The sequence below is a fragment of the Hesperophylax consimilis genome, chromosome 10 (assembly GCF_061612785.1).
Source record: "Hesperophylax consimilis isolate HC1 chromosome 10, BYU_Hcon_1.0, whole genome shotgun sequence".
NCBI classification, from domain to species: Eukaryota; Metazoa; Arthropoda; class Insecta; order Trichoptera; family Limnephilidae; genus Hesperophylax; species Hesperophylax consimilis.
This window is the reverse complement of record NC_142845.1, coordinates 3,575,031-3,602,435: the sequence shown is the minus strand read 5'-3', so window position 1 is coordinate 3,602,435 and position 27,405 is coordinate 3,575,031. Positions and strand designations below refer to the sequence as shown.

At 36.7% G+C, this 27,405-nt stretch overlaps 1 protein-coding gene across 2 annotated transcripts; it reads right to left on the bottom strand.

Annotated features, from left to right (window-relative positions):
- Positions 1–1,361: 1,361 nt before the first annotated feature.
- On the bottom strand, positions 1,362–25,517 carry Rbpn-5 (Rab GTPase-binding effector protein rabaptin-5). 2 transcript variants are annotated; one of them, XM_089636037.1, is made up of 15 exons: positions 25,261–25,517; positions 25,077–25,181; positions 23,088–23,225; positions 20,171–20,286; positions 16,719–16,841; positions 15,297–15,410; positions 13,461–13,521; positions 11,430–11,551; positions 9,482–9,714; positions 7,714–7,807; positions 6,405–6,568; positions 4,494–4,596; positions 3,771–3,887; positions 2,270–2,380; positions 1,362–1,698 (listed from the first exon to the last, which is right to left on the bottom strand). In XM_089636037.1, the coding sequence occupies exons 1-15, from the start codon at positions 25,310–25,312 to the stop codon at positions 1,531–1,533; spliced, it is 1,821 nt and encodes a 606-aa protein (XP_089492163.1). In that variant the 5' UTR covers positions 25,313–25,517; the 3' UTR covers positions 1,362–1,530. The 2 variants fall into 2 exon arrangements, with proteins under 2 accessions (XP_089492163.1, XP_089492164.1); XM_089636038.1 differs by having other exon boundaries at positions 16,731–16,841.
- Positions 25,518–27,405: the final 1,888 nt, after the last annotated feature.

Sequence of the window (27,405 nt, the reverse complement as noted above, 5' to 3'; positions counted from 1 at the left end):
GACAGTGAGTTTAAAATATAAAACTATGAACATAATATTATTATTTTAACCTTTAAACAAATTTAATTGTATTTTGTTTTGCTCTGTACATATATAATTATTGTATAATCAACAATATTGCTTAAATTCTAGGTGATGTTGCTACATAATGCTCTGCATTTCTGCAAATCTCGGACAGCACCATTTTGACAATTGAGTGATCCCCGTTAAACGCCAATTCTAGGTGCGTTTCAGCTACTAAGCTTTCAGCAAAAAATTGTGATCAGCTGAAAGAATAACGGTTAGATTGACAAAAATGTGACGAGAGACCAACCTTAGAATGTCGTAAAACATAACGGAAAAAAAACCTGAATTTAATTGAGAAAATTAATAATTGCATTACATTGGGATGCCAATTATGCTTCTTTCAATATAAAATACTTCAATTAATCTAAAATGATACCTTGCCCAAACGATTTAAAAAAAATATTTTTTCTCTCCTGTAAAAATTTGTAAATAGCTTTGTCCGGACAGGCGAGTATTGAATGAAACTAGACAAGTGCGAACAAGTATCGAGCAATAGCTGAACAATAAGGTAGGCGCCATATTACATGGGTCAGCCTATTTCAGCATATCGCTCACCATACATTCCCATTGGTAGTACACTGAAATAGGCTAAGCCACGAAAATATAAAGCGCTTATAGAGTAGTCTGTGACAGGCTCAATGAAAAGGTCGGAATATAGATATATATATGCATATTTTTTTTTTAAAGAAAGACAAACATTTCCAGGTTACGAATAACTTGACAATATCTTTGAAAAAAAAGCTAAAATTGATTTCATTTACTATATTTTGCTCCTCTGACTACAAAAGTATTTGTCTGTTAGTTGCGAGTTGCCTCTCCCACGCCAAACCGTCTAGACCAAGGCTGCCCAACCTTTTTAACAGTTGGGCCAAATTGACGATTTTGAATCACTGGCGGGCCACTGAATACCTGACCGGTTCCTATTTCCATGGGGGGGGGGGGGTTGTTAGAGAATTTCCATAAAACATAATTCCTCCATAATTCATAAGTTCAAAATGAGTGCTCCCCACCAAATATTTAAAATCCATCGGGGGGGGGGTTGTTACGGAACTTCACTGAGAAAAAATTCCGTGCACCCAAAAACATCATATGTGATTCCCCACAACAATTTTTCGAATTCCATGGGGGGGGGGGGGGGGGTGGCTACAAGATTCTATTTCGGACGCAGGCCCGCGACACTTTTTCAAATTGGCGGATTGGCGGGTTTTTTGAAAATGGTTCACGCGGGCCACTTATAATTCGTTCGCGGGCCACATTATGGCCCGCGGGCCTGGGGTTGGGCAGCCTTGGTCTAGACAAAGCTAATGACAGAAACAATCTTATGCCATCACAGTAACCAAAATAACTGCCTAGGGAGAAGTGATATTGTTGCTATCCCCTGGAGCAATACGAGTCTATACATCATAAAACCGCCCCGAGCAGAGCAGTAGAAGGGCCGTGGTGGTGGAATAGGAAGCGGGGGAGTTAGTCGGGGGTGTGCGGCACCTCTGTGCTGAAGTAGGGCGCGGTGTTGCGCACCAGCAGCGTGTGGCACACGTCGCACACATGGGCGGCGCGACCTCTCGGGCCCGACGTCACCGTGTGCACCAGACACGCGGCGCAGAATATACGCCCGCAGTGCCGGCAGTGTTGCTGGAAAAAAAATGATCACATCAGTAAAATTACAATTTAGTATTGTTAACGATATTATAGACAGCCCTGATTCACTGAGGCTTATTTTGCATTCTAAAATCTTTAAATTGCAGACAGCAAAGAAAGCATATCCAGGTTCTAATTATGTATAAACTAAAATAGGGCGTAAAGTTGATCCCTGTGGGATTCTTTAATAATTAGGATTGTTAAATTTTCAACTCTGTGTTTCACAAACTTTCAAATGCAACGTTGTCATCAAATGGCCACACGGCGCCATTTAGTTTTTCTGACACGCTGATTCTACGTCTGTTTCAGCATTTGAACAAATTGTGATCAGCAGAAAATCACAACTGCTTGTCAGCAGATCACAATTTGACAGCAAGCTTATGACAGGAACTAGAATAACCGTTTAACGGGGACCTTTCAAATGTCAAAAAAAGTGTACACTGCTGCAGTTATTTTCGTGAAAACGTCAATCGTTTATGCTTTAGGTCATTGTTTATAGTATATTGAAGTTATTTAAAAATTAGAATGAATATTTTGTAAAAAGTTATGGGCTGTAAAATAATACCTTTCTTTTGGATGTGGTGAAGTTTGAATGACACGAGGAGCATTCGTCCACATCATCCTCGTGTTGCCATCTCACTTCCACATCAGATCCTCGTATTCGCTCCAATTGCACCTAAAAGGGAAAGAAAATATTCAACAGTTTGTCTTTTAAGTTGCAATCGGATCTGAAAGAACACACAGCGCTTTTCTAGTCAATTCTCCTTCTATTGGATGTTGGCTATCATCAGGGCAATCTTCACCCCGCAGGATGGTGAGGTGCGTCTTCCTGTGCTATGCTTTCCATGAAACTTCCTTTGGATTATCTGTTGGGTAATCTTATATTTTTTGTAGCTCTTCACGACGGGCCAAGATATTGTAGTATTCATCTACATATTTACATGTACAGGGTTTTCCAATAAGAGGTGTTATTTTGATATTCAATCGTAAAAGATCAATGGTTTCATTGCTTGTGTGGCACGTAGCGCCGTCTTGTTGAAATTAAACGTTGTCCAGATCAATACCATCCAATTCCGGCTATAAAAAATCATTAATCATCTCTCGATAGCGCAATCCATTCACCGTAACTATTGCTCCAGCCTCATTTTCGAAAAAGTAAGGTCCAATGATTCCACCGGACCATAAACCGCACCAAAAAGTCACACGTTAAGGATAGTGAGGCTTTTCAACAATAACTCTTGGGTTTTCCAAGCCCCAGATGCGACAATTTTGCTTGTTGACGAAGCCACCGAGGTGGAAATGGGCCTGATCACTCAAGATGATTTGCATTTGATTCACTCAAGTGAATTTTAATAATTTCAATACGTTGTTGAAGCGTGTATCGTTCCATTTTTATTAATGGCGTAGTTTCTACTTGTCAAATGTCAAAAAATGACAGCTTCAAAAGTAACATCTACCGAAATAGGGGGTATATTCAAAATAACACCTCTTATTGGAAAACCCTGTATATTGTCTAGTACAAGATCGCAATTTTAGGCTGTTTGATGAAAAACTTTAAATTTGTTAAAATAACTTAATCCCTCAGGCCTCTGGCATATTCTGTCATTAACTTATAATTAACCTATCAACTTTTGCGTCACATATTCTCCTTACACTTCTTTCTTCGTCCATTCGCTCACCGAACCAAATGGCGTCTGGCGCTAGTAAAAACTGCAAAGGCACTGTACTAGGTATTATCATTGACTGCTTCAATGGCACCTGCACGGCCGACCCTGCTTCCGCTCAACATGCCCAAACCATCTTTACTAAATATGTACATAATTAAACCATTTTAGCCTCAAATCGCCGATCGATGTACCTAGAATGCGCTAAAAATTTCTCAGAGCTGATTTGTCAATACAACATTAAAAAAGGAAACATTGTGATTCAAGGAAAGTACACTAGAGTAACCTTTTGCCATCCAAATATATATCATTACAAATAACATTGATCTGAAATATTCAGGTATCTCTGACTGACAAACAGGTCAGGCCAAAAGGTTTAATGTAGAAATAATAAGAACTAACCTGTAATGACTGCGATAGTTTGACAAAGTCTTGTTGGACTATTTCGCCATTATCTAAGTCTTGTTGGAGGGAGTACACCCGGCTGCGAAGCTCACCAACTTGCTTCTCCAGGAGGTTCTAAAACAATAATAAATCGATACAAATGCAACAACGCCATCTATAAATTTGATTGCATATTAAACAATCTTTTTTCAAAGAAAAAAAGGTTAAGGTTCACAAAAATTTTTTTTTGAGAATTTGAACAATTCATCAAATTTCAAAGTCCATTTTCAAGTTCTGTTTTTATTTCAGTTCTGACAAGCAACTAGCCCATAATGATATAATAACAGAACTTGAATATGACTTTCACAGAACCCTAAAATTAACGTTGAAATTTGATGAATTGTTCAAATTCTTCGAAACAACCCGTCCATAGTCCTAGTGAGGTTAATTTTTATGAGAAAAAACATGATTTATGTACAGTGAGATGCAATAAATAAATATGTATTTTTTTTTTTTACCTTTAAATGATGTGTCTATACAGGGTGTTAAGGAATGTATTTGACTTACTTCAAACGGTGATTCCTGACATTATTTTGAGGAAAAAATTTAATTAAATTTTAGTCTACGGTGACTTTTAAAAAATTCTTCCACACGTCGTCACTGGTCACTCAGCTGAGTAACCGTCCAAATCCTCAAAAAAGTACATCCCTTAACACCCTGTATAACAGGAAAGCACCATACCTTCTTCTCTAGCGCTTCCTGGAGTTTCTGGTGAGTACTGCGTAGTTGGTCTCCGATAGTTTTGATTTGTTCCCGTTCCTCTGCGAATGTGGTCAACTCTCCTCTGTAACACAAATATTATTGAAAATATGTAATTAGATAGGAATAAGTTGCTTAGGTTCATTGCAAGATCATTTTATATTTATTTTTATTATTACACAGATTTTATTCTTTGTTTTCATCCTTATGATTTAATTCAACGTGTGACTGCACCTTTGTAGTAGAATTCAATCAGTGTAAGCGCAACCAATAGAAAAATTAGGTGCCCGTCTTAAATAAATATGCACATGATATTTTATATCTTTTTCATGGTTTTCATATGTCAAACATTATAAATAACGCAACTCTTGTTATTCTTCTCTAGGGGCCGTTCAAGTATTATGTAAGCACTACAGGGGGGCAGGGGGGTCTTTGCTTTGCTTATTTTTGATGACATGGGGAGGGTGGGGGGTCGAGATGGTGATTACGTCAGCACTGCTTAGCAGTAGTTATTTTTTTTTACACATTGGCAACCGTTTGTTTGAAAACCGAATACATATTCGGGGATTCCCACAAATAATTAATACGTTTAGGTACTCGCTTAAAAAACAGAATACATTAACAGAAAAATGCATATAGGTACCAATTTTTACGTAAGCATGGAGGGGGGGGGGGGTGAGAGCTTTGCTTACTTTTGGTGACAAGGGGGAAGAGGGGGTAAATAATTGTAATAAATCTGCTTACGTAATACTTGAACGGCCCCCTACGAAAATTAATAGTTATCATTATAAGCCTCATAACTTATTAGGTTATAGGTTAGGTAAGGTTTATAGGTTACGTAAGCAAGGTACATAGGTTAGGTTAGGTTTTAGGTAATGTAGGTAAGGTTTCTAGGTTAGTTTTGTTCGTCGCTTTATTGACTTTATATCACTTTTTAAAGGTGTGTTGAAATGTCACTGTGTTGAGTTATCATGGAACCTAGGACCGGTCAGTGGCTGAGTTGGCATCGCGTCTAGGTCCCACCCAGGCATGGTGTGTTCAATTTCTCGGCTGGCTAAGTCCTCCATCATGACACAAGCAACATATTCCGCTTACTGTGATGGTAGTAGGAAAATTCCAAATATTGTCATATTATTCGTAACTTAGAAATGTTCGCCTTTCTTTGTAGTTTTTTTTAATAATTTTAATATTATGTAAATATTGAAGACAATATTAGTGATTTTTTAAACGAAAATCTGAAACAGAAAAATCAGAAAAGGAAACGGTCACATCTGGGACTCGAACCCAGGACCCTTGTCTTTCCGGGACAATGCTCTACCAACTGCGCTAATGGGACCCTATCCTACTCGGTCACTTTTAACTGTATCATACTTCGAATAAGAACTACCAACATTGTCTTCATTTTCTTCACCGCACATTTTTATTGGCAACTATCTTTATGTATGATCGCAAGATTCAACCCGAACTAAATGCAATCTTAGACAGCGTCTTTTAGATAAACCTATCTTATTGTTTTTATTTTTAATGTGCGACATCTATTGACTTTTTCTACAAGTCTAGAAATGAATTATTATTTTTTCGGAATAACCTTTATTGAGTAAAACCTCAAATTGTAATATTTAAATATTGAAGACAATATTAGTGATTTTTTAAACGAAAATCTGAAACAGAAAAATCAGAAAAGGAAACGGTCACATCTGGGACTCGAACCCAGGACCCTTGTCTTTCCGGGACAATGCTCTACCAACTGCGCTAATGGGACCCTATCCTACTCGGTCACTTTTAACTGTATCATACTTCACTAATATTGTCTTCAATATTTAAATATTACAATTTGAGGTTTTACTCAATAAAGGTTATTCCGAAAAAATAATAATTAATATTATGTCTTACCTCAAAGTCCTGTTGGCCATTTTCAGGTCATCATTCTCCCGTTCCATCTCCTCGACATGGCGCTGCAGAAGGATGAGGGTCTGCTCCGAGAGCTGCGCCCGCTCCCGCCCCGTCACAGCGATGATCAGCTCCTCGCGGAGACGCAGGGTGTACTCCTGGAGCTCCTGCAAGTCAACAGAATTGTGTATCAAGGATGTAGACTGATAGATACTTTCAGTATTACCCTGGTGAAAAACTACCCTTACAAATTGAAATTCTCTTCCCCATCTCCTTTCTTTACACACCTTCTTTAGCTTCGCAACATGCCCCAATTTATTCGTACCATTTATTTATTATTATATAAGACGGTTGACATAAGGTTCCCGTGAACAATTAGGCCATAGGCCCATTGTGCTGTCTCCCATTTTACCTCAATCCTTTAACAGTAATCCGGTCCCTTTAATAAAGTTCCCCAGGGTTGTAATTGGATATGTGGCTATGTCTTCTGGTTCTTCAATGTGTCTTCCCAGGTATCTGAGCCTTGTTCCCAACAAGTACCATAGTCCCACTGGTTCCAGACAGTTCAGAGTAGTTGGGACTCTGGTTAAAAGAAATATTGCTGGCTTAATTCGTAGAATGCGTAACTACCATTTGTCAAATTTTACAAGAGGTACAAAAAACTCATAGTGAAAAAAAATGAAAGACAGGACATTATTTTTATTTATGTTCGTAAGGGTTCCATGATATTTAATCAAAATGACAACTAAACACACCTTTAAAAAGTGATATATAGTAATTAAAAGTGATGAAACAAAAACTAATTGAAATAGTTACCTGTGTAACCTATTTAACATCTTTGTTTCATCACTTTTCATGACTTAATATCACTTTTTGTAGGTGTGTTGAACTGTCATTTTGATGAGATACCCCGGTCACCGTTTGTAAGTTTACAATTCTGCAAAATGGCAACATGGACATTTTACTAATTTGTGTTTAAAAACAAAGTAGATTTTTTTTAACAACTTTACGAATTTTACTATTCGAAGCGGGACTAATTTTATCACCAAATGACATTAAAATATTATTTTAGAGAAAAACAGAGTTACGCAGTTTACGAATTAAGTTGACAATATAATATATTATTCTTCTATCATATAACAGGGATGAAAGTTGAACATCAGGGTCCGTGAGCCAGTCCAAAGCCTTTGGCGTCACCTTGTGGACCTCATCAATTCCGGCAGCAAAGGAATGCAGCAGATGTTCGAAACACAAAATGTTAAGTAAAGTAATTGATTATTGGTATGATGTATGTTCGTGGTGATGAACTTACCGCGAGAGTGTCCGGAAGATCAATGTTAGCAACCTGCAGATCCTTTGCGCAAGCCGAGTGCCTTCCCAGCAGTCTCTCATTCTCTGATTGTAAGCTGAAATAAAAAATCTATATGAACAATCTGTAGCTCAACATATTATATATGTTTTTATTTATTTTCTTTAAAAAGAAAGACAAACATTCCCGGGTTACGAATAACCTGACAATATTTGAAAATCTCCTACTACCACCACAGTAAGTGGAAAATATTGCTTGTGTTGTGATGGAGGACTTAGCCAGCCGAGGAATTGAATCTGCGACGCCTGGGTGGGACCCAAACGCGATGCCAACTCAGCCACTGACCGGTATTATTACTTTCACTTTTCAAATACATAGCGTCAAAATAAATCACACATACTAATTTCGGTTGTAGTTAGTTATTCCTGCGTGACGTGCGTTACTTTTACCTGTGTGAAATCTGGTTCAATGAACTCAAATTTGCTTTGAATTTAAGTGTCACAAGAATGACAATCTAGTCTTCTTCAACAGAAGCAATCTTCCCAACATGCATTCCATTGATATGCTTGGTGTAACTTTAAGTGACCAGCTCAGGCATGGTGGCTCCATCGAAGCTAAGGTACAGGGCCTGCAGACACTTTAATAGTACACAACTGCTGACCCTGTACAAATCGCAAGTGCACCCCATTGTTGAATTTGGCAGTCACCTCTAGTCCGGAACCCCAAGGTACTTGAAAAAATCTTCGACTCAGGCAGAAACGGGCGGTCCATTTGTTAGATTCCCCTATCTTAACAAACAGATGTAATCTTTAGAGCACAGGCGTCAGGTGGGAATGCTGTCCTTGTTCTACTTGTATTTCAATGGAAGATGTTCTGAGGAACTAATGTCATTGTTCTGTCAATTCTTGAGATTTCTCTGCATGAGGAAGTATGGCTATATACTACTGACTTTCTTTTGGGTATGCTCGGAATTAACTATCTACGGGTCAGGAGGGATGTGCGCATTGCCACACATTTTGGTTTGAAAACTCGGTCATCATGGAGAGCATTCATTTCTATGTTTCCGATGGTTATCTTCGTCGCCGACAACATAGACTATTCTATCTTCCGGTCTGCAGAACTAACTTGCCAATAGTCATGCCTGTGGGGAGAGCAATCTTGCTGTTGAACAGAATCAATTTGGATATTGACATTTTTAGCATCAATGAAACTTTAGAAGGCAATCTCTATTATTACTGGTATAGTTGATATACCCACTGTTTATATTAATGTAAGAATTTTTATTACCAAATGTATTTAAAACGCATTAAAATTAACAATTTTGTAATGATTTTAAACTGAATTGAATTGGATTGAATCCCGTCAACACTGGTTACCGCATTATTGCATAGTTTCAAATGTACCTTTGTACATGGTTGACATAAATTTGTCACTTGAGAATAGGTTGTTACTACGCTACGACTCGTTTTTGAGTTCAACAACTCGGCTGTGGAATAATTTGCTGGCCTCTGTGTTTCCTTCCTCCCGCAACATTGGTTTCTTTAAGACCCATGTTTACTCCTATCTCTCCTTAAAAAGACCCTCCACACAGCATCCACAAAGATGACATAGGCACTGAGGAAAATAATTTTTCTCAAGGCCTCCTGTTTGGAATGTTTATTTCGAATGTAAAAAAATAAAATACTTCAAGCCTTCCTCTTTCTCTTCACTCCAGCAACATACTCCAATTGCAGATGTCATAGTGCTACTGGCTCCAGTCAGATTAGTTTACCTGTCCAGCCGCTCCTGCAGCGTCTCCCGCTGCACGGTGAGGCGAGTGAGGTCGTCCAGCAGCCTGGAATTGGCGTGGCGCATGGCATCGGAGGTGGCCCGCAGCAGGGCATCCGCCTTGTCCACCCGCTGCGTCAGCTCTGCGGTCTGCGAGCGCGCCACGTCGCGGGCCCCGCGCCACTCCGTCAGGGTGTCGCGCCGCAGAAGGGCTTCGCGCTCTAGCTCTTCCACTGCCTGAGGACACAAAAATAAAACAAAATTTGACAATTTTATAACCGCAGATTAGTAATTAAATCACCTGAAGATTGCTAGATTAGATCGCTATGCATTGATTCCATACGGGGCCCTTGAGGGTAATCATTTCCCTCGAGGCCTAGTAGTAAACTGTTTCAAAATCCTCAGGTCTAAGGCATATTCTGTCAGAAGGTCGGAGTTCCGCTTTGCAATAAAATACAAATAAATGGAATATTTCTGAACGCATCTAAAAACTGAAAACTGTTTTTGAAAGCTGATGAAATACTCTTTCAAATCTTATTATTAGAAATAAAAACATATATTTTTTAATGTTTATATTTTCAATATAAACTTTTTTAATTGCTTACTCAAAAAATGTATAAAAACACCCTTATTTCATTAAACAAATGTATTAAAAATGTTAACGTCAACTCACTTTCTGGATGTTTCATAAAAAAATAATCAATAAAAAGTATTATAAGTTTTTTTCAAATTGCGGTCGGAACCTTTTGGTTAACTTCTAAATTTGAATATAAAGCGTGGTGTTTCCTCTTTCTAACACCGTTTAGATCATATCTCTCACCATGAGAGTAAGGGAGACATAACGATTTCCGTGAGACCATACAAGTTGTTCCCAAAAGCCAACAAATTAGCTTGAAGGGTTATTATTATTATTATTATGTAATGAGCAGGCAGCATTTTGCTGATGCGATCATATCTGATTTCACAACAAGTTTGACAGTAATTGAGTTGTTTTAAGTTTGAAGTAAGTCCTTTCTTCTCTCCAAATGTGAATCCAATAGAGCTTTGAATTGATTTATATTTGTTGCATCGATGACATGTTGTAAGAGTTTGTTCCAAGCATCCATTACTCTATTAGCAAAGAAGTGTTTTCTAGGATTAGATGCAAAAGGCGTTTTGGAGTGTCCACGGAGATTTATATTTTTATTAGTAGTGAAAATTTCTTGGATGCTAGGGCAACTGTAATGTCCAGATAAAATTTTGAAAGACTCGATCAAAATTTAAAGAAAGAAAGTTTGACAACCTCCATGACCGTGGCTGAGGTGGGTAAATTTACACAAAGCATTGAAATACAGTACATTTGCACCTCATTCCAAGAGACGTTGCTTGAAATAATTTTAGCATTTTGTAATCAGATCTGAATAGTCAGGTACTTCCTCTTCCCCTCATATTTACGTTCTTTCAGCGTTGCAATATTCCCCAACTAAGGATGTGATAGTTCTAGTGGTTCGGGACAGCAGAAAATATTCTCTACAGAGTCTGTTAATGACCGCCTTAGTAGACAGAATCACATCCCACTAATAAAATTTCTTCCTGGTAGAATCTTGCAATCACATATAAAGATAGCAGCCAAAAAAATATGCAATGGTAAATGAAGATAAAGTCAGCAGTTCTTAGTTGAAGTATGATACAGTTAAATATGATATATAGGGCCTGGGTTCAGTTTTCGGATGCGACCGAATCTTTTTCTGATTCACATTTTTCATTTGAGAGTTATTAATATTATCTTCAATGATTAAATAACTCATGGTTAACAGGCCGATAGTGATATCAGCATGTTATAATACAGAAGATTGGGTTATCTGGCAGTTAAATCTATCGCCAACTATAGCGAAACATCGTAAATTCCGGCCTTTTTAGGGAAACGAACAAATATTTGTCAAACATTTTAAGATTTGTTAAAAAATGCTCACCCGTTTAAGAGACACTTCCAGTTTGTTGGCTTTGTCCAGGTGACCCTTGGACTTGGCTTGCTCCGAGACCAGTTGAGCTTCATAGTTGGCGCACATGTCACAGGCCACCTCGTCCAAGTCTTCTAAAACCACATTTACAAAATTCAATCGCAGATCTTCTCTAAATGTAAAGGATTAATTAAAATAGGAAGTATTGTGTTATTACATATTTATAAAATAAAGCAATAACTTTGAATTATTTCACTTCTAGTGGTACGCAACTACTTGAGTCGGACAGTACACAGTACCTAGGCCGTCATAGAACATACTGGAAATTTCGACCGTTGCTCAGCGTTACGGGTGGCAATGTTTGTAGCCATAGCAATTAGGATGTTCGGGAACGTTCTTAGGTGCAACTTGAATCGTATTGACACCTTATATAAGCAAGCGACAGCGGGAAGGTACTCAGTCAGTCTACTACGCTCTACGTTTTAACGCATTAATCAAAAAAACTTACTCCTTTCGCGCCGCGATTACTTAAATAATCTTTGCTGTAATAAATCTATTATAAAATATTACATGGTTTACTTTCAATACCGAACACATCTTCAACCCTTGCAAAACACTTATTATTTCATGAAACCCAAGCTCACCATTCCAGAGTTTTTGTCGAGACAAACTAAAGACTAGTAACAACCAATATACACATATACACGGTGTTCAGAAACTCATAGTACTAGCGGGAAACTCACATAACTCAAACCTACATCACATAGAGCACCCAAAAACACCTTTTTTTTAAACATTTTTTCGGCAACAAAAAAAAAACCTTTGGAGGCCAGTCTAAGTCGCGAAGCACTTTAAGTCCTTGGGCTAATTTGTTCACTTTTGGAACAGCTCATACAAATGGTTGTGTCTCTCTTACTGTCATGGTTAGAAATATGATCTAAACAGTGTTAGAAAGAGAAAATACCACGTTTTACATTAAAATTTAGAAGTTAAAAGAAAAATTAAAATGTACACCTTAATGAAACCAAAGGTTATGACGGCAATTTGAGAAAAAATTGGCTTAGTAAAAGTGAATCTTCGTGAACTTTTTAAAAATGATGTTTTATGAAAAAACTAAAAAGTGAGGTGAAAGTAATTTTTTCAATATATCTGTTTAATTTAATGTGTGTTTTTTCATTTTCAGTAATTTTAGTCAGTGTTGGGACAAAAAACATAAAGTGGACCATTTTTTAAACATTTTTATGTTTGCATTCAAAATTTTAATATTTCATATTTCATCACCTTTCAAAAACAGTTTTTAGTTTTAGGATACATTCAGAAGTATTTATTTATTTGGATTTTCCAATGTAAAAAATTCTAACTTCAGACCCAATTTACTCGAAAACGAGAGCACAAATCAAAAAAAAGTTATACAGCAAATCGACTCCAAATGTGATGTGGATTCACCAGTTTCCCACTTGTACCACAAGTTTCCAGACACCGTGTGTATGTATCAGGAAATAAATTAATAAAACTAAAACACTTATTTTAAGTAAACCGCCTCCGACTATAAAAAAAAAACACTTATTTTGTATAAAACCACGATTTTTAAACCAAGTGTTAAACAACGAGAAAACCACGAGCGAAAGCGGTTGGTAAATAAATAAATTTAAGACTTGTCGTTTTACACAAAATAAGTGTTTTATTTTTATTAAATGGTTTCTACAACAATACAATTAAAAAAAAAAATGATTCACGCAAGTAAATATGTACGTAATAATAAGGTTTGTTATGAATGTTATTTGTAAATTTTTAAAACTCTTCAAAAAATACATTTATGTCATCCATATCAGTTTAATCTCCTCCAACCTCAAATGCAACACCCAATTACTTTTAGGGTTGCAAGTCGTAATATTGGAGTTAGGACAAATCTGTGAAAATATTGAATCTATTGTATTAATGGCCACGGCCATAATAAAAAAAAAATAGAATCTGAGTGCCAGAGAATTTGAGAGAATATTAAATAAGTTTTAAATGAAATAAATAGTATGTAGTTTATTTTACCTTTACTAGAAGCTTTCATGGAATCTGACGTTCTGGAAGTGTGAAGTCTGCTTTCATTTGCCTGGAAATTAAAAACATAAAAATATAGATATTTATTATTCTATATTTTAAAAACTTCTGGAACGTCCCAGACGTCAAAATGGGAAATAAAATAATTTTATTTTTTATTTTATCACTATCTTTCACAGAACTTGAAAATGAACGTTGAAATTTGATGAATTGTTCAAATTTTCCGAAAAAACCCGTCCTAAGTCAATGACAATCCTTACGTCTGGCAATTTAGGCATATTTATTTAAAAAAAATTATAGTTCAACAAAATTGCTCGAATACCCATTTTAAAACTTAGAAAGCGAAAGAATTTGTTTTGTATTCTTTCAATAGCTTGTACATAAATATTTTAATGTAGGTTCCAGACGGGCGTATTGTACTGAAGTTGACTTCTAACAAAGGCAAAACATAACAGTTTAATACGGTTAATACTGTTAAAAACCTAGTTATAAATAATGACCAAAAACAAATGGCCAACATAGCATAGTGGTCAACGCATTTGACTTTGAGTCAGGAGGCCGCAGCGCACTAACATATATTTACCAAGAGTTGAGGAGATATTTTAGAATTAATCTAAAATATGAAATGAAATCAAACAATTATTTATTAGTTATGATATCACACAAAACACTATAATAATAATTACGAACACATGCTGCGTGACTTCTATCTTTTCTTTATTACTGATATTACTGGTAAGAAAAAAAAACCTTCCAAATTTGCTTTTGTAATGAGACGAAACCGCGAGAGCCCGAATACTTTTTTTGCTCACACCTAATGCGGCATCCTTATCTACAAACGGAGGGCATTGTGGATCTCCTATTGGACATCCAACTCACAGTTCAATAATCAGTGGCTCGCCTTTCCGCTACTTACCGAATGATGTACCATGGCCTATGTAAACGAATGCAGAGCCTTGAACGAAGCAGAGATCAGCGGTCATAAGTTCAGGACCCGATACTGGTAGCGAGATGTGTCGTCCCTTCCAGCGATGTCTTAAAGAAGTTCTAGGCTGAATACCTGATACTGATAGCGAGATGTATCGTCCCTTTCAGTGATGTTGAAGAGTACCTAGAGGAATTATTTATCTTTCGAACATAGTCGGAGATAAAGTGTCGCCTCTCCCGCGAGCGAAGTTATATTGTTTTATGTACAACTGTTTTTGTTATTTTCCCAACAATAAGGTCTTTGTTCCGAACTCACTCTATGTTTAGTATTATTTAATGTTTTACACTTCTATAAAGTAACAAACTTGGAGACTACTTCACAAAGAGCATGGTGATATTATGTTAAGTTAGGTTGGACAAGACTAGCTTAGGTTAGGTTGGTTTCATACAATCAATTGCATAGCATTAGCACTCAAAAATTCGAAAAGATATGAAAATGTTCAATTTTCACAACTTCACTATGGATACAATACTCAAAACAATTAAAATAAATCACTGAGATCACTATTGTTATAACCTTTATTTCCGTTACATGCATCATTTTTAAAAAAGTGGTAAAGGTTACAAGGATCTATCAGCGACATAGATTAGAGAAACAAGGGAGATGGGCCATGAATCATTATAGTACGATGCGCACAATGCGTGTCACCAACATCGTTCACACGCACTACTGCAAGTCGCGTCTTCGCACAGCGGCGCCCCGTCTCTATTTCTATGTACACACAAAACGCATAACTTTCATTAGCACCGCCACTTTGATAGTTCATGCAGTTTGGCATGCTTCCACGCCTTTCTCCCTTTGTTTATTTTATCTCAGATATAGCGGACTTTGCGACTGACCTGTGTGGCTAGCTGCAGCTGTGTGTCTGTATCGCGCAGCTTGTCCTTGAGAACGGAGATTTCCTCCTCCAGGGGGACCACGAGGGACCTCAACACGTCGGCGTCTTCCTGAGCCTGCAGAGGTACCACACTGTTAATCGATACTCATGCTGAATTGTAGGTGCGGGCTAAACAAGGGCCGGTGCCGCCGTGACAAGTAGTTTATTTTTTTAAAACAATGACAAAACAGCATGCTTGTTTTGGTCTTTTCAAGAAAATCTAAAATAATGACCGCTACATCCACAATCAAGAGATAACTCCGAAGTAAATAGAAGATTGCTGTATTGCAGGTAATATAAGCTATGCCAGTAGTTGTAACAGAAGTGGAAATTATTGAGCAAGATTTCTCAATAAAGTTAAGTGTTTTTTTTTATTTTTTATATATACAATAATATTATTATTGGGTTTATAAAAACAGTTTATTTTTAAACAAGTTCTGCTGTGTAATTATTATTACGCGTGACAGCTGTTTCGCCCTCTGAAGGCATTATCAAACCTTCAGAGGGCGAAACAGCTGTCACGCGTAATAATAATTACACAGCAGAACTTGTTTAAAAATAAACTGTTTTTATAAACCCAATAATAATATTATTGTATATATAAAAAAATAAAAAAATAAAATGGAGTTCTACAAATTAAACTTAATAACAATAAATAAAAGTTAAGTGTTTTTTTATTGCAGGATAGGTAACTGTAACTAATACTCTCAATTGGGATCATCTTATCGAAGGTGGATTGAAGTTTTAAAAGAGGGATTCATACATAGTTTATTGAAGCCCTTTGAAAAAGAGCGAAAAGAAAGGCAAAACAAACATCCTCAAAAGGTGTTTTTATTTCAATTTTTGATTTATGTTGGCTTCCAATTAGTTGTGCTGCTTCAGAAAAAAACAGATTTTCAATTTTTTTAGTTAATATCAATATGTATTAGTTATTGGCTAGTGATGCTCCACAATGCTCAAAACATGCTAAAAAGTGTCAAGCATTCATACCACGCCAAAAGAAGTCAGGCATTTATCCCTGACAAAAGGCGTCAGGCATTCATACCATTACAAAAGGCGTCAGGCATTCATACCTGCCAAAAGGCATCAGGCATTTAACAATTATTTCAGTTACTGTGGCCAGTTTCGAATGGGATGGGTTAATTTGGCACAACCTACCTGCACAATTTAGGTGACAATTAATTACATAATTTTATTTTATAAATTGATAAATTCCTACAATACAATAATTCTAAAGATGTTAGTAAATAAAACTTACTCTATTCTACTGTTAATTATTAAGCAAGCAAACATTAGGGTTATTTGTTAGATAGTCCTTTCGGGAAGGGTCCACGCAACTCTCTACTGCCAAAAGCCTTACATTCACCGGAGACAGGATACTGACATATGGTTTTACCTTCTTCATGGAATCTTCCAGTGACTCCTGACTATTAGGATCCGCTCCGAGCCTTCGGGCTATCCTCTTCGTCACCGCCTGAACCAGAGCTGATGGGGCCAGAGAAATATCCTGAAAAATATATTATTTTAAGACCAATTTAACAAGACATATTAACTACTGTTCAATATTATCAATACCTCGCTGAGGGAGTTTGTGGAGCTATTAACAGGACACTGCAACCTCGGGAGACATGTGCAGCCATTGGGAGTGGAAAACACCAATAGTTTTAGTAACGTGAGAAGGACAAAGAATCTCTAACTCACCAATGTTGTCAATGTCCCATCCTGGGACTCAAAATTATCAGATTCTCCGATCCAGGCTGCTTGCAATCTCCGTCAAAAGTACATACTTTAGTAGACTTATTCCCGAGTCTCGTCGAAGGTACATACTTAGACGCCAAACCTCAAACAGTCATTCCACTCGAACAACAAATGGCTCGAACCAGTTGACAATGACTTATCTTGGACGGCTGTCAAAATGTAGTTGTTTTAAGGTCCCATATAATGGCTGATTTACTGACGATTTTGGCTGCAATACATCAATAATCATCAATCAGAAGCAGCTGCTTTGAGACCAACAAGAACGTTCCGCCAGAGGCTCGATTTTTTTCTCTAATTTGACAACGATGACTTCGTCAGGAATTTTAGGCTTAACAAGGTCTTAGTACATCGGCTGGTAGTCTTTGTGTTTCTATTCATAACACCCCCATCCCGTTCTTCAACTTTAGATGTCGAAACTAGGTGATTACAAAAATGACGCGGTGATGTTTAGTTTCATTTCAAAATATCACAATGTCAAAAACATCAGAAACATAGACAAAATTCACAGTGCTGACAATATAATCATCTCTTCAACCGTTCAACATTCAATAAAGGTTGTCGAGATGACAATCAATTTTTCATTCATTCATCGAGGATAACGGATAACTCTTGATCGCTATTGGAGAATGTGAACCAGGAGAAATGGCTCATTATCTGGCGAATTTAATCAATGTTTGAATCAAAGGAAAATAAAAATTTGGTTTGTATTTCAGTGATAGTGATAGTGATTAAAACAAGAAATTATAAAAGTTATTTTTAAAAGCAGATTAGAGATAAAAAACATATATTTATTACCGGGAGTACAGAAAAAGATGAAGATAAGAAAATGGAAAAATAAGGCACAAATTTTAAAGTTAACAAAAATGTTTTAAATAAGCATTGTTTCGAGTCAATAAGTCAATAGTTAATAATATGACATCTTTTTTAACTAACAAAAATCATCCTAACCTAATCTAGTTTATGAAGCCGAGTAAAGTAATAAAAATAATAAATTAAATAAATAGATAAACAATAAGGCATCTTGTTTTATATTATGACCAATTAAATGGAATTTCAAAGCTCCATAGCTCACAATGGAAATTACATCACAATCTCAAGATACATAGTTACGTTGAACTAGACAAAATAAAATAATTTTACCTACCAATAAAATTTATATTTTGTTTCCATCGATGCCTGGAATCCATTATGAGAGAGAGCTTGCTCTTTCGCCCTTTTCATTTGCGTTTCGCGCGTGTTTATTCCCTATATTTGCCCCTTTTCTCCACTTGCCACACTTTCTCTCCCTACTGGCAACACTGTAGTGACGCGCATTTCAGGTCGCCAGAGCTAACCATTCAAGGGATCTCCGCTTCCGAGTAAAAAAAAAAATTGACATTGTTTTTTTTTACATGACATCTTTGGGGATGCTGGACGGAGGGTCTTTTCAAGGAAAGGAAGGAGAGGAAGTTCTAGGAATAAAAAAGGTACGAGGGGTGGGTCCAAAGATATTAGAAGAACGAGATATGCTATGTTAGTCGCCGGACCGTAGGCGGAGTACTACCTAATTAGGGTACTTTGAATACTATCGGGACGTGTACGCACAGAAATCTGTTCTGTGTATTAGTGCAGATACCTTAGCGTAAGCGAAGGTGTGCAGTAGTATTGGTGAACAAAACCGGCGACACTGGGCAAAACAATTCCACACAGTATGAACTGCTCATAGCACATCCCGTTCTTCTAATTCTTTGGGTGGGTCAGTGTGTCCAGAAGTGACGGACTTGTGAATCCATCCCTCTCGCTGCAGTGCAAGGCGATGGGTCGAGATACCAGCTGGAGAGGTCATAGGGTCTCCCTAAACTGACCCGCTACGCAGCTGGTGGGCACGTGCATCCGCCGCCAAGACCCGAACACACCTCATCCCATAAACTCGGGCACCCCTGCGAAGTAACCAAACGTAGAGAACTACTTGGTGTGACCTATGGCAGAGGTGATGGTTATCCAACAAATGGTTCCCTGGGCAGCTGGACCTCCCAAATTAAATTTTATAAAATGTATTTTACTTCAGCAAATAATATTTCATCAACTGGCCTTAACAAAATTATTTGAACAGAAGCCTTTTGTTAATCAAACATTAGCATACTTTGATATGTTGAGGATTGTATATTGCTTATCACATAATACATGCGCTAATGCGAGGAATATGTTGATAACATGTTGGTAAGTAGATACATGATAACATGTTTTAAAAGTAATGTATTCATATTATCTCATCCTGCATATCCTATTTGTGACATGGCTGTCATAACCAAGCTAGGCCAAAGGATAAGAAAAATAAGAAATTAGTCAATGATTGCGATGGCTCAAATTCATTGTTTGAATTTATATCTTATGGCATATGTGGTAAACCATGTATGATTGTGTGAGAAATTTGGAAATCCGCAAAGAATGCAGGGCTGATGTAAGCGTAATTAGTAAGATTAAGAAAGAGACGCTTAGATGGTTTGGGCATGTAGTGTGAATGAACGAAGAAAGAAGTGTAAAGAGAATATTTGACGCAAATGTGAATGCTCGTAGTCCTGGACGCACGAGGAAGACATGGCAAGATCAAGTGAACCAAATACTTGAGTCAGGCCATGTCAAGAGTCGGAATAACAGAAGAGTATGAATGAATGTGAATGAAGCAAGGACTGTATGCTAAGACCAAGTTATTTTACGGTCCGTCCTCTCTGCCTACCCCTGCACAATGGCGTAATGGTTAGTTAGATTATTTACACAGACTGAAAGCACAGGAAACCATAATTGTCGAGTTATTCCGCATAATGTTCAGAAGTCAAGTAGAGTCAAAATACTAATAATGAGTATTTTATTCAATAAACATGTAAACCCAGCTTTTGTCAAATTAGGTCATCGTGTCTATTTATTCTGATGTCAGAGGATAAGCACGATTTCCTTGAAGTACATACTCATTTCAGTGAACAGTAATGTAATGTTACAATAATTGGCTGCTGTCTTGAGTTTACAGGAACGCTGTAATAGTGAATCAAGCAACATCTATTCAAAAAGATGGCCAACGGTAATGTGGATAGAGATACTAACGGGTGATGAAGTGGCCTGACGATTTAACAGATTGACCTGCTGCTCCAGTTCCGTGCATTTGACCTGCAACCTCCTCATCTCTACGCTGGATTCATTACTTGATGCTTCCAGGGTTTCTAAAAGATAAACAAAACACACACTTAATAACAGGCATATGTATACAATTCATATAACAAGATTTTATAACAGTTTTTATCACAGCCCCACGTTAGGCGCCAGTTTAACAAGATTTGTTAGTTATAATTAATTTATACTCTGCATCAAAAACAAAGAATAATATTCAGTAGTAAAAAAAATAACAAAAATTGAAGAACAATATAACTACACTCGCGAGAAAGAAATACGGCGCATTATTTCCGACTGTATTCGAAGGAAAAAAATCCTCTAGATACTCTTTAACCTCATAGAAAGGGACGACACATCTCGCTATCAATATCAGGTACTGAGCCTAGGGCTTCATCTGGATATCTTCTCGTTCAAGGCCGTGCGTCCACTTATATAGGCTGCCCGTGGTACATCATTCGGTTGGCAGCGGGGATCTAGCCACTGATTAGATGGTTTATGATTTGCATTACCAGTACAAGATCTACAATGTCCTGCGTTCGTAGATAAGATGACGTATTAGGCGAGAGTGAGAAAGTATTCGAGCTCGTGCAGTTTCGTCCTGTTATATTCATAGTTTAGTTATTCTTCATTAATTTATTGATATATAACGATAAAATATTTGTTTGTAAATAGTAAAATTAGAGAGCCTAGGAACTCATATTAGATTGTACAGCACTCTTGCGGTGATTTTCACAAAAACGGCGCTATATAAATTATCCAATAATTATTATTACTATTTATGACAATGGTTTAAAACATAAGAAATTAAATTTAACAGGTCGCAGCTGGGTTACGATTGATCTGATGATAGTCAACTGGTTTGCGCAAATCTTTCGCTCGAGATGGGGGGGGGGGTGCGGTAAAGATCTTAACCTTTCCCTTACTGTGCTAAAAAAATCCACGCGTTCCGGTGCTGTGTAGTCAATACACATCTCAAAATAAGCGATTTAATATCAGAAAAATATGAATATTCATAGCTAATCGATTATGTTTATTATATTTTATATCAAAAGTGATAATAATTGTAATTTAATTGCTGAAAACATGAAAAAACCATCGGCAAATGCTAAAGAAACGTGCGAGGGGTCCGCATCTAACGACGGTTCGCGGCCGACTGACTAGCGGCTGGCGGCTGGCACAAACACAGCTGTGAGGTCGTAGGTATCGATGGTCTAAATCAAAATACAAATGCAGACGTGTGGATGTCTCATGTTCCCTGTGATGTTTTGGACACTCACATAAAATAAACGAAACGAACGTGCTCAAAAAAAAAATTTTTGTTTAGACAACGACGGGAGATTTATGGACAGACAGGCCTGGAGTAAACACATTCACACGGGACAGGGCGCAGGGACGGGCAGTCGAGGCTTGAACTTGGCGGAGGAGCCAATCTTAGCTTGAAAAAAATTCATTTCCTTTCCTCTCCTTCCCCTCCCAAAATATATACATGGATGGCGCCGACAACTAACACCATAAACTTATCGTATGTATATCACATATATAAAATCTAACACTTTATTATATTCACATTACCCTACGATAGGTAGAATCGAGTAGCTAGTGGGGGGGGGGAGCAGGCGACTTAGAAGATAAGGTTTATAAAATGGTTTTAAAACACAGCGGTAATGAATTCAACTCACTCTATCTCAAAAGAACCAAGGGATACCACACATATATAGATAACTAGGTTTCTAAACCGAGAAACAAAAAACCCAACACAACGTTCGGTGAAGCCTTTTTATACTGAACCGTCACGTGAAATGAGTACGTTCAAGGTCGTACGTCACGTGGACAAACTAGGATGTACACACTTGAAGGGGTGTGTAATAAAGAGAGAGGCAAGGGATTGAAAGGCGGCAGGGAGGACCTTCCTACCCCGGATATATACATAACCAAAGCCTTATGGAAAAGTTACCTATGGGACTTACAGAAAATTTATCGCAGAAAGAAGAGAAGAAGGAGAAGTTTGAAGTAGAAAGGGCAGATCATTACATCCCGCATAGTGAATTAAAGCGGGACATCAATAGCGTGTCATTTCCTCGCACACTCTTCGCGTATTAGTATCACACGGTTGATTGTATTCATGTATTTTTTCCCGATTTTTAACAAAAAACTCTGATTTTTAATTGAATTTGAAAACTATGTAAAATATTATTTTTTAATTCAGTGCATAAATGTATAACGGAGGAATACCTATAATCTGAACCCAGAATTTATTATATTTATAGAGTAAATTAAAGTTATTAGAAGCAATGTGTAGTAAATACACACCATAGATAAGGAAAGGTTAAGAAAGTAACAAACAAATTGAAGTTGCCTTATATATTGTTTACAGGAGAGGAAAGATTGGGAGAGACCAAAAGACTTACCCCTTCTTTCTGGTCTTCCGTAGCCGCTGGTTCCTTTTATACAGATCAGTTCAAATATAATTAGAGCAATTCCTTTTGACACTTTGTTCACATAATATAAAACAGCGATGTTCACTGAGGTGGGTTAAATGCTTCACTAGACTATGCGATATTCCAAAAAATCACAGTCGAGTTCAACATTTGCGGGTATTCATAAATGACACGACAATTCTTCACGGCGACCAAAATGCAACGAATCTGTTACTTGTCGTTTGGCCCGGATTAGCAGGAAAAGGGACAAGGGAAGCGAAGTAGGGAAAGGGTACACTTTTAAGGCTATCCAATTAAAACCTCACGCGCAACTATCAACTTTTGATAGCAAATGGTACCAGAAGAAGAGGAACTCCAAAAACCTGCTCCTTCCTAAAGAACATACAAGTATGAGTAGCTAGTATAAGCCTCACCTTGCACCAACATCCGCAGCGACTCTATCTCGCCCTTCTGCTCCTCGCTGACAAGGCTATACTGCTGCAGCTGGGTCCTCATCAAGTCCAGCTCCGTCTGCAGCTTCTGTTTCTCCAGGTTCGCCAGCCGAATCTCCTCTACAAATAAAAATCATTAAATTAGTATTATAATAATACAACTTTTTCAATGCAATCAAACAATGTACAGTAATATTGAATGTCACATGCAGTGTTCTAAGCACAAAAAACTGTAACCAGCTCTTGTCAGAATGTGCCCATCAATAAGGCGAAACATATTCAACTGTTGACATTTTCAACATAACAGACAATTTTTTTATTTTGATGAAAATGTATTATGTACAGGGGCCGTTATGGGGATCGCATGATTTTCAAATAGGATGTACTCGGTCAGTTTTGCTTAAATAGAAAATTTATGGAAAAACATATAACGTAAGATAGGAATTTTTCGTTGGCAGTTTATGTTTTGAAGATCAGATGTTGGCCATTTACATTTATGCAAGATTGCAGCCGGTCCCAAAAACTTTTAGTAGTGTCAATTAACATCCTAGATTTTCGTCTTCAGATCTTCAAGGCAGTCTGGCTTGTCAACATATACTGGGACTTAAGACTTCTCCACAAAAAGATGTCTCATAAACTTGAATCAGGGGAGTGAAGATGTTAGTGAATATTTCCATATTTGATGATACGACTGGCTGGCAACTGATCCCATAAGACAGCGATTGATTTACAAGCTGAGTGTGGAGTTACCGATAGTTTTTCAAAAAATTTTGGGTGATTTAGACAAATTCACAATTTTCGGTAGATTTTCTACAAATATCGGTAGATTTTTGACAAAATCATTGCATCACTGTGCTTTAGGTTCCACAACATCACAGCAACTAAGCTTCCCACTCTAAAAGACAACTCAAGGCCACCCCCCACTCTCTAAGGCCAACCACTCGGCCGTACTAGCAAATCAAAAACATGCAGTTTCCCTGATGGACCCTGTTTATTTAAAGAGATAATAAACAGTAAAATTAGTTTTTCAATATCTTCAAAAGCGAATTCATAAACTTTCAAAGTAAACACTGGTAAAATGTACGCAATAGTGTCCCGTGAAATCAACCGCAGTAAATGTCCTGTGATTAATAGTGTCCCGTGAAATCAACCGCAGTACATGTCCTGTGATTAATAGGGTCCCGTGAAATCAACCGCAGTACATGTCCTGTGATTAATAGGGTCCCGTGAAATCATCCGCAGTACATGTCCTGTGATGTCACAGCCTTTCCGGTCGGCCACAAATATCAACATTTTGACAGCTTATATCTTCAGTATTTTCTGAATTTTTTTGAAAGTTCTGTCCCCAACATGCTCTAATTAATATGATACTTTTGTAAATAACATGATATTTCATTGTAGTAGACAACCTCACTGCGAGTATCAGGAAATAACAGCTAGACTCTCCAAGACTCTAGGAACCATCACTAATGGTTTCCTGTCAATAAAACCTTGACATTTAAAATCAATTGGAAGGCAGGAAATGCAGTTAAATCAATTAACAAAATTGACAATTTTGATAACCGACATTCATTTTGATAAAGTGTTAAAAAGATTCCCATCAGGAAGTAAAACAGGTGCAAATTTGTTACATTATTCAAGTGAAGTTTATAAGAATGACATACTTTCTGGTCAAACAATGGGTATAATGAAACCAGAGTACAATATTGTACCCAAACAAGGAAAAAACCTTAGGGAAAACAGCAAAGGAGACAAATACATAAGGAGAAAGCATTAATTGTGATTTGAAAGACTTTTTTGTAAAAATAATAACCAAATTCACTTTAAATAGTTCAAATTCATCATGAAAAAGAAATAGAATCGTACAATCGTATGAATCTTGAAAATGTCAGAAATGTCTTAATCTTAGTAATGCAAGGTTTATGTTTTGAATATAAAATGTTTGTAAATAAAGAGAATGAAGCCACCTACCTTCTTTTTGTAAATACAAGTCTTTCATCTTTGCTCTTTGCAAATTAAATTCGTCTCTAAGATGTTGGGTCTGAGACTCGCCCGATGTCGACGTCGCCTTTTTAGCTGAAATGAAAGTGAACGAGGTATTAAAGCGGAACGAGCCAAGCCGTAATTGCTGCGGTAAAAAAGCCAAACAATTTACCTTTATCACTTCCTTCGTCGCAGTTGTTAACTGTATCGATAGGGTTGTCCATTTTGACGTTTGAATTTGAACTAATTTCGGTAATTTCTCACTAAAAGATGACAGTTTGATTTATACATCAAGAAACGCACATTTTTGATGATTTTATTTCCTGGGATGCAAATACCATTGTCCAATACGGAAAGTTAATATAAATACAATATTTACTTGGCACTGAATTGCACTAAATTCTACCGCATTTATTAAATGAAGTTAGTCACACTCTAAACGTCATGTGGGATGGGGTTTCTTCCTTATCTACACAGCGGACCATAGAGCAGACCAGACCAGATTATAGAGCGGAAAGCAGAGATTTGCTTTATCAAGATGACAAGATAAAGAAATATTATCATTTTTGCCAGTAGATGTCTCTAGACGCATGAATGGAGGGTGATTGGTTTTTTTATGAATGGAGGCATAGATCGTAAACTAGTGCAAAGTTGGGTAAATAAAAATAACAATTTTGTAATATAGTTCAGTCATTCTCTGTTTTGAATTATTTGCAAGCCCTAGTTTTGCAAATTTTATCGTTTAAAGTTGGTTGGTACTAAAATAAACATTTTTATTGTTTCTAGCTTGGTAGCTACATTTATATTCGTAAAAAGAAAAATATTAATACTTCGCTACTTTTATATTAGTGAAATATAATATCGAAAGCGCAATACACTTTCCAACCTACCTCTTCTCCCCTCCCTTCAGCCTCATAACACACTCAATTGGGAATAGCCTAGTTCCGGCTCCGGACAAATGGAAGAGTTAAGACCCTTATGCGGGATTAAAGATACTAAAATATTAACCTTTTCTTCTTGTGCCGTAATGTCACCTCTTGCATGTGTATTTGATATTGTATTATTGTCTGTGGTACTGTAATAAATCTTCCATATACAGATGTTATCTATTTACTTTTACTATTAGTTATTGCTATTACTCCATATTTATGTTATTTATTGCCATTTCTCATTTACTGTACCTTTAAAGAAAAAAATTGCTATCTTCTTTGTAATAAGAAGGTGTAGGTACAACTGTTTTATGGAGACTATGATAAATAAAAAAATGAAAAAATCTTCTTCTGATGCCCTCCTTTATCGGACGTTGGCTATTATCAAATCGGCACACCCCTCTCCCCCAATCAACCCAGTGGAATTGCGCTCGTACCAGTGACGTAGTCAACTTTGAAGTAACGAGGTGCGGCGTTTAACGGTTTTACTACATGTTTCACAAACTTCGTTACTTTACTAATGAAGGAAACTTTGATCTGCAAATTAAAGGTATAAAGTGAATTACTACATCTTATTTATTTTTTATAAATAATTTATTTTTAAACATAATAATACCTACAGGACATACAAAAAAACACACCATTACTAAAAGTGATTAGTGTACATAGTTTTCAAAATTAGTGCAAACATGAAACAAACAATAGTGGCCAGAACGGATATCCCCTTATACACATTTAGGTAAAGTTTTTCCACACACCTTTAAAAAAGTTAGACCTAGGCAGATCTAAATCTGCCTAAGTACAACGTTTCATCCAGCAGATTTCCGGAAACCCGTTATAGAAAAAAATGGTTTAAAATTTCGAACACCCGTTAAACGTATTCATAAACAAATTTTCACTTCGCAGCAATTTACAACTTGGTAATGGATTTCTTTTCTTTTCCAGAGAAATACCTAAGTTAAAGAATAGCGGGTCTCAATAATTTTATTTTATTTATTTATTGTGGGATATTGGAAGTTTCATTTCAATTAATTCTGTTATCTCACTGATTGTTGACAGTGTTTTAACATTACAGAAAGAATTTGAACCCGCAGATTTTAAAACTGTAACAAAAAACTTTAATTATTGCTCACACTTTTTCTTGAATTGAATTGGAAAGCATTATCACCTTATTGAATATTGCCTGAGAATGCTTACATAGAAAAGATTCATTGTTCTCGTCTTATTATTAAAATCAAAATAATAAACTTTATTTAAAATATGTAACATTTTATAATAATTATACTTCAAGGCTTTACAGAACATATTATATGAGCAGATACCATGGTTAAATTTTATCTTTAAACTAATCAATAAATTATTTGACTAACGCATTTTAATTATACTTT

Bases quoted from the DNA above. Each gene is read 5' to 3' on its own strand.
- Rbpn-5 (XM_089636037.1), bottom strand. From the start codon at position 25,312: ATGGACAACCCTATCGATACAGTTAACAACTGCGACGAAGGAAGTGAT. The intron at 11,552-13,460 runs GTAAAATAAACT...ATGTGGTTTTAG, and splicing joins CATGAAAGCTTCTAGTAAAG to AAGACTTGGACGAGGTGGCC. The intron at 7,808-9,481 runs GTAAACTAATCT...TTTTTATTTCAG, and splicing joins CTGCAGGAGCGGCTGGACAG to CTTACAATCAGAGAATGAGA.